Source organism: Morone saxatilis, unplaced genomic scaffold, assembly GCF_004916995.1.
Source record: "Morone saxatilis isolate NCDOM2014 unplaced genomic scaffold, NCSU_SB_2.0 Contig11, whole genome shotgun sequence".
NCBI classification, from domain to species: domain Eukaryota; kingdom Metazoa; phylum Chordata; class Actinopteri; family Moronidae; genus Morone; species Morone saxatilis.
Genome location: NW_023339663.1, coordinates 15,598,106 through 15,605,510, shown reverse-complemented (window position 1 = coordinate 15,605,510; position 7,405 = coordinate 15,598,106). Strand labels below are relative to the sequence as shown.

The 7,405-nt window shown below is 38.4% G+C and overlaps 2 protein-coding genes across 3 annotated transcripts in view; both read right to left on the bottom strand.

Annotated features, from left to right (window-relative positions):
* Positions 1-2,784, bottom strand: part of vrk3 (VRK serine/threonine kinase 3) — a 6,880-nt gene extending 4,096 nt beyond the window's left edge. Inside the window, exons 1-7 of one of the 2 annotated variants that reach the window (XM_035652407.1) lie at positions 2,727-2,784; positions 1,698-1,921; positions 1,435-1,599; positions 1,136-1,258; positions 887-1,039; positions 400-546; positions 147-202 (exon numbers count right to left, since the gene is read on the bottom strand). In XM_035652407.1, the coding sequence (XP_035508300.1) occupies positions 147-202; positions 400-546; positions 887-1,039; positions 1,136-1,258; positions 1,435-1,599; positions 1,698-1,920 (867 nt within the window). In that variant the 5' untranslated portion in view covers position 1,921; positions 2,727-2,784. Of the gene's footprint in view, positions 1-146; positions 203-399; positions 547-886; positions 1,040-1,135; positions 1,259-1,434; positions 1,600-1,697; positions 1,922-2,620 lie in introns of both variants that reach the window. The other variant, XM_035652406.1, reaches the window with a different exon arrangement.
* Positions 2,785-3,172: 388 nt separating this feature from the next.
* The window catches only part of rab27a (RAB27A, member RAS oncogene family), a 13,319-nt gene continuing 9,086 nt past the window's right edge, over positions 3,173-7,405 (bottom strand). Inside the window, exons 3-6 of the mRNA XM_035652271.1 lie at positions 6,681-6,766; positions 6,458-6,561; positions 6,001-6,124; positions 3,173-5,126 (exon numbers count right to left, since the gene is read on the bottom strand). Of these exons, the coding sequence (XP_035508164.1) occupies positions 4,931-5,126; positions 6,001-6,124; positions 6,458-6,561; positions 6,681-6,766 (510 nt within the window). The 3' untranslated portion in view covers positions 3,173-4,930. The remainder of the gene's footprint in view (positions 5,127-6,000; positions 6,125-6,457; positions 6,562-6,680; positions 6,767-7,405) is intronic.

The window sequence follows — 7,405 nt, the reverse complement described above, 5'->3', positions numbered from 1 at the left end:
ATAAATGGGAAAGTGATGATTTCTTTATTCGTGGCACCTCAGTGACACGTCACTATAATAATTCATCACTTTTTGGAATCAGTACTCGGAAAAACCTTGAATATAAGTGTTATATATATATAATATAATAATAATATAAAACTTACCAGTTTGAGGATGTGATTTGATTCTTTAGAATTCGATCGTGAAACAGTTTGGAAAACTGAAAAAGGACAAAATTATATTATTGAATTATAATATAACTGCAGCTATATCCACTAAACTAGGTTAGTCATCTCTTTGTATACTGATGGTCCAAAACATCTGCTTTAATGAAGTTAACTGGATCAAAAAGACTGTAAAAAATACTGAATGTTTCATCATCCAGTATTTGCTCTGATGTCCTGTTCACCGTCTCACCTTCGTAGATGAGCTCTGTCGTGCTTTGACTGAGCAGTTTCACCAGCTTCCACTTCCTGCCCGTCTTATCTGTCACTTCCTGACCTTCCTGCAGCGGCTCCACAGCGGGTGCATGCTTTGCCTTCTTGGCCTTGCTTTTACATGTAGCTGAACACACATACAAACATGACCAACTCATTAAGTTATAAGTACGATGGAAGAAAAAGTGATGTTACAAGTGTAAAGTTTGTCTCTGTGGGCTTCAAATGACATCCTGGTATCACAGAGAGCAACAGGGTGAAATAAACCCTGATGGCAATAAAACACATCTTTGATTTAGAAAGGTGGAAATATTACAATTGTTTTTGTATTCTGGTGAAAAAGATGTTTTATGGCATTGGTGAGTTTTTTGACAGCAGACAGTGCAGAGTAATAGAAAGGATGAACATCACAGTTACAGGGCATTTAGCCTAAATCCCATTAAATACAAGCTGAAGTTTTTGCTCACCTTTCATAGGAGACCTTGAGACTGGTGAGGAAACAGGGGAAGAAACGGTCACGTGAGCGCCGTCTACCGTCGACTCCTCCGCTTTCCTACTCGGCCTTTTTCCCTCTTCTAGCTGCTTCGCTGCAGGGCTGGAGAGTTTTGCCTTTCCCCTGGCTGCATAAGGATCCAGCAACAATCAATACGAATGAAAGAAAAGATTATTACAGAAAAGAAGAGCGAGAAGCAGGTTGTGTTTGTTGTTCACCTCACCTTGTCGAGGGGATTTGGAAACAGGAGAAGAGGAAGACTGTAAAGTCGGCTCTACCGCTGCGTCGAGTTTAAAAGTGACTGTGTGCTGCTTTGGTGGAGTTCCAACAAATCCAACATTGATATCTGATGAGACAAATCATTTTTGTTCAAATTATTTCACACTTACACCACCAGTAAGTGTTAGCTGAAGGTTAAAGCTACATGTCACACTGAGGTGCATGTGTCTGTGCCCACTTCCCTCACATGTGAATTGAATAAATCTCTCTTTCTTAACACTTAAACCACACCATTTTAAATACCTTCAATCGTGTCATTGAGTCCTCTGACAGGGTTAGAGAAGGACACCACTGGTGGAGCGTCATCTTTAATGTTGAATGTAACATCTTTGTCCAGACGAAGGGAGTTTCGGGTCTTTCGCAGTGCAGGACGAGTTGTAATTGGAGTCGAGCTGATACATGCATGAGCTGTAGAAAAAGAGAATTTACATTTCTCAAAGGTTTATAGTAACAAAGTCTAAAATCTAGAGATAACTCCTAACTAAATATTGCCAAGATACCTTTACCTTTACTTTCCGCGGGCTCGTAACTTGCGGTTGAAGCCAGGCTCGTTTTAACTAGGGATGTTGCTGCTTCATCTCTTTTGGTTGGAGAGAGACTTAGAGACGCCGTGGAGCTCACAGGTCCAGATTCATCGACAGCACAGGGAAGTTTCTCCCCACACGAAGGGCAAAATCTGAAACCAGGCTGCAACTTTGTACCACACTGGGGGCAGAAATGGAAAGGCATTCTGCAGGACACACACACACACACACACACTATTATTCACTGAACCTTACTGCATCAGTAAGGTATGTTTCCTCTCACACACACACACACACACACACACATAAACACAGCTAGTATCCTATCCAGACTGGTCAACATGGATGATTACACTTATAATGTCACTGTACTTGTCAAAACCAAGAACATTATTTGTATTATATTAATATTATTATTATATATATTAATACTAACTGGACTCCAGATACATTAAACGGTGCGATCGATGTCCGTTGGCATGGAGATAAACGTCCTAATCATCCTTTACCATGGCAACTACAGCAAGACTCGTCTCATCACCACATCACACGTGTTTAGACGATGTTTTATTTCTGTCAAACATTGTGTCAACATTCAATAAAGATATAACTAAAGATAAAGGACAGTTAACGTTTAGATCCTAAAGACAGTCGACCTAGTTCAGGTAACGTTAGCATGCTACAATTAGCACTGTAGTGGCATTATCACAAATAAAAGACTCAGAGCTCGACATTTAGAGACAATAATAAGAACTAAAGTCGTGTCTGTTTCTTACATTAAACCTTCTGCTGAGAATAAAACTATGTAAACAACAGACAGCTCAACCTTAGCTAGCTAGCGAACTAAAACTGAACTTTTTAAAAATACAAATATAACCAAGTTTTGGGCAGAAGTATCTTCTTACTTCTGGTTTTTAAGCTTCTGGCTTTCATTAAAACTGACGACTGGGTAAAACATATCTCGGCACTGGATTATAAAGTTGTCAGAACAAGTTTGATGTGTTCAATTACCTAAACAAACACCGCTTCAGCCTGTTTGGTTCAGCTCTTCTTCCTCTTCGGCCTTTAAAGGCTGTTGACAACCAGCCTGTAGGTACATCACCGCCCTCTGTTGTACATTGAGGAAAAAACTAACTAAAAAGTACTAAACTCTCCTCTTTTATTCCTGATATTTTAAAATAATTAATTAAACGATGATGTACTTTCCATGATTTCTTCCCAAGTAGATTTTCTAATGTTTGCTGTCACCCCCTCTCTCTCTATTCCCCCTTTTCTGTCTCTCAGCTGTCACTTTCCATTATATAAAATAAATAAAATGTACTTGCCATTACAGGGGTTTGCACATGATTCAGAGAGATTACATTATGTTCAGTGTTGTATGTTTCTTTAAGGGCAAACATAACAGAAGTACGGCTCCTAGTAACTGTATATATAAAATGAGATACAGCTTCAGTGAATACATAAATAAAAATGTTTATTTTAGGACATCATTTACATATTTTGCATATGAAACTGAACAATTAAAAATAGGAAATATTTCAGTTGAGTCTTAGTAATATAATCAAATTCAATTTAATAATAGATTTTTAAATCTGTGAGTTCAAACTGTGAGTGGAAATATATACTCGTGTCTAAAACATAATATTCACCCTTTTATGCAGGAAAGAATGACAGTGTAATACAAATAATGTGGATTTGTTTGTGAAAGTATAACAATCGGGACATTTCTCACAATACCATTTCAGTGTTTTACTTGGTGTAAATACTCTTTTTGTAAAATATTCTATATTAGTAGATGACGGCCTGAACAGTAGTCACACTCTTTAAAAACATAGCATTTGTTATGTGAAATAGCACCTCTGATCACGTTCCCTGAATATTTCATTTCACAAAAGTGAACACCTTTTTTATGATGGTTGCAGAGATGGTTGTTGTGTGAGGTGAGGCGGACCAACACCTCCACTATTAAACACTGTGGGAACCCATGGAATAACTAATATTCATTTGTTATGATCCTGGGGCCTGAGGTGTGAGTTTCTAGGATCTCACTACGACTGAAAATCTGTATACTTTAAAACATGTGGAATTGAAAACAGTAGACGTTGTTACAAGTGAATAAAGATGAAAAATTAATGAATTAATCAGCCTCATAGCTGGTGTTACCTAACAACAAAGTTTGACTCTACGGGAGCTGCAGAGGAGAGTCATGAAACTGTTTCTAGACAGAAGATCAGACTTCATATCCAAAACCTCCAATGTTGTCATTACAGACAATAGTTTCTATATATTTAATTGGAAGGAAGCAGGAACCATTCAGGTAATTGTTTGAATCATCTCCAAATAGTTCCTTTTTTTAAATGTGAAGCACTGGATATAAAATGCAACTGTGTGAACTATGTCACTGACTATATTTCCCCAAAATTAATATTTTAAAGATACATTTAAATCTAGTAATACATTATATCAACATGGGCACAAACGCTACAGGAAGATTGTACATTTACATTCATAAGAAATTCTATTTATCCATTTTTCTTTACAGCAGGATGAACAACCTGAATTAAACAGGTTCCTGAGTTACTGCTCAGTTTTTACTTTTTATGTCAAATGTATTCCTCTTATCAAACTGTTGAGGATCAATTATTGGCCAAACATTGATTCAGAAAAGAAAATACATGAGTGTTAATTGTCCATCTTAGCTAACATTGGACCTTGTTTCTGGCAGTGGCACTGGTGAGGTTACATCAGTGGTACTTAACGACCTAAAGTTAATCGACAGCAGATTTCTCTCCAGCAACAAGCCGTGACGCCAGGTATCGACATTTATCTGACTGTAGAGAGAGAAACAGAAGTGGCTTCTTTCTTGAGTTAATTGCAGTGTGAATCTACGCTAACCTTACAGCAAGTAAAGAGTAGTAGTATACAGTATATTTATAGCACATCTGGCAGGAGCTGCCCTGACCATCAGCATATTCAGCTGATGACTAAAGCTGGACATTTCAGCTTGGCATCACAACAAATAAATATCCCACACTCCGATATGAATTAATTGTTTAAAAGATGAATTATATGAATTGAAATGTAATTCCCATATTAAAAAGGCACTTGGCATCGGACACAAATAAAAGTTTTTCCGACTGTTAAACTTGGATGTCTTCCTATTTTTTCACCACTATTATGGACACAGATATGTAACAAAATGGCTCGTCGTCGTTCTAACATGCACATTTGCTCCTATCAGAGCTCTCTGAGATGTCTGGGTTGGTGGGTCCATTCGCTCGGACAGTCCCGTCTGGGATCCAGGACTTGTCAACACATCGTTCCATCCTCTTCATGATCAGATCCAGCAGGACGTCCACAGCCTGGTTGACGTTCTGGCCGTTTGCAGCACTTGTTTCAAAGTATGGGATTCTGCAGTGAAGGAAATATAGTTTATAAACACTGGACCAGAGGTCAATGCAACATAAACCTTTACCTAGTTTAGAGTAAAAAGGGTTATTCTATGGTTTTCTCATATGACACACATAGAAAGACAACAAACTCCACAAGCTTCTGTGTTGCTCTCAGCTCCAAACCCAATCATTCAAACTGCCGATGTAAATCTTTAAAAACTGGTCACAAATATATATATTTATTTTTAAAACATCACAAACACAAGAGGAAACAGTGAATTACTTGGGGACTATTTTCAGCTGCAGATGAAAACACATTTGATACATACAGCAGCAGGTCGGCATAATGTGTTATCCACTCAAAATAAACTCGTGTGCTCAGGTTCTTCGTAAAGAATGAACAGGTCATTCAGTGCTGAGGCTCCTTTATTGTGTTTTTTGGCAACAACAGAGCTCTCTGACACAGAGTAATGAGGTCAAGTATATCAGCGTTGGTTACACACAGACAATAATTGTTAGAAGGATCAATTCATTGTTGGTTTTGGTCTTTTCCTGGGATTTGTTGACAGTATATAATATTATAAGACTTGTTTTTAAAACTTGAATCATAAAATGTGGTCGTCCGAGTCCCACGAGTATCAGTGAGGTTTATTCCTCGGCCGAAGCCTTTAAAACATTTTACACCGTAAACACTTCCATCACAATATCTGTGTTTTTAGTAAAGGCGTGTCAAGCAGGATATTTTACAAATGTGGACAAATATTTGATTTTCGAGGAGGACCAATTTAGTCTGACATTCTCCTGCAGACTTTGGCAAACAACGCAGCCACTGCCTTCTTGGCAAACACTTGAGGGAGAGGTTCATGTGCAGATGGTTCAAAACTGAGACATACCCATACTTCTCTGCCAGCTCACGGGCCTCTTCTTCACTGACTGCTCTCTGATCTGACAGGTCACATTTGTTGCCACACAGAACGACGTCTGGACTTTCGCAGTATGCGTGAACCTGTAACTGACCTGAAAGACACATTCATTCATTATGTATTCAGTCCTGTGTTGTCTTAAATGTGTTATCCTTACTTTTAAGAAAAATATCCAGACATCGTTATTGTATTATATTCTGTATAGTCGTAGCAGTGGCTCAGGTTGTGCAGAGAAAGACTCTTAAGTGAAAGATTACACATTTAATGACACGAACAGCAGCCTAGGGTCAATTCATTCATCATTTCATCATTGACTGAAGTATTCTGGAGGTCAACAAGGAATTTAATTTAGTAAAATGTCCTGTGCACTTTGTCTTTAACTAACTCAGGACTGTTTTCATTCAGTGTGATACTGCAGAGAACGTACTCATCCAGTTTCTGACGTTGAGGAAACTTTGTTCATTTGTGAGATCAAACAGGAGGAGGAAACCCATGGCGTCTCTGAAGAACGCAGTCGTCAAACTCCGAAACCTGATACCATTCAGAAAAAAATATAGAATTAATAGTGGGAAAGACACATTTGAAGACCAGTGAAGACGAGACCAGGTTTGAGTAATGTGAGAAAGTGCTGGTAGAAGTAATTCATGTACCTCTCCTGTCCTGCAGTGTCCCACAGCTGCATGTGGATCTTCTGTCCTTTACCTGAAGATCCATCTGGACCAGTTGATTTGTAAATCTTGAAACAGAGACAAGTGAGGTCAAACTAACGGGATGTTCTCTGCACTAAATGTAACTAATATAAACAGCTTTAAAACAAAGCCAAAAACATCAAATCTCAGTCTGGTTCACTGTGTTGTGGGGACGCGGTTTGTTGTTACTGATGGCTTGAATTTTTAGTGTGTAGTTTAGTGAAGTTTGCCTCCACTAGAAAAAAAACAAGAATAAGTAGGGATACTTGGCAACATCCATTAATTAAATAAATCATCTCATAGGTTTGTTACATGTATTTGAGCCGTCTGTGCTGCTAGTACTGATGGTATAAGTGAGTGAGGTGGCGAGAAAAAGTATTTTATGCCACAAACTAATATCAAAATAAACACAAAATAAAAATAGGTTTCAGGGTTAAACGGACCAGCGTGTATGATTTAGTGGCATCTAGATTGCAACCAACTCGCCCCACCCTCCTCTTCTGAGTGTGTAGAAGAAACTACGGCGGCTGCAAAACTCCTGAAAAATGCAAAAAGCCTCTTTGTGCAGCTGTAGAAACATGATGGGTCAACATGGAAGAGGACCCGCTCCCTCTGTAGATAAAAACAGCTCATTCGAAGCGAACGAAAGCGATTATTTTCATGTGATTACACACTAATGAAAACAT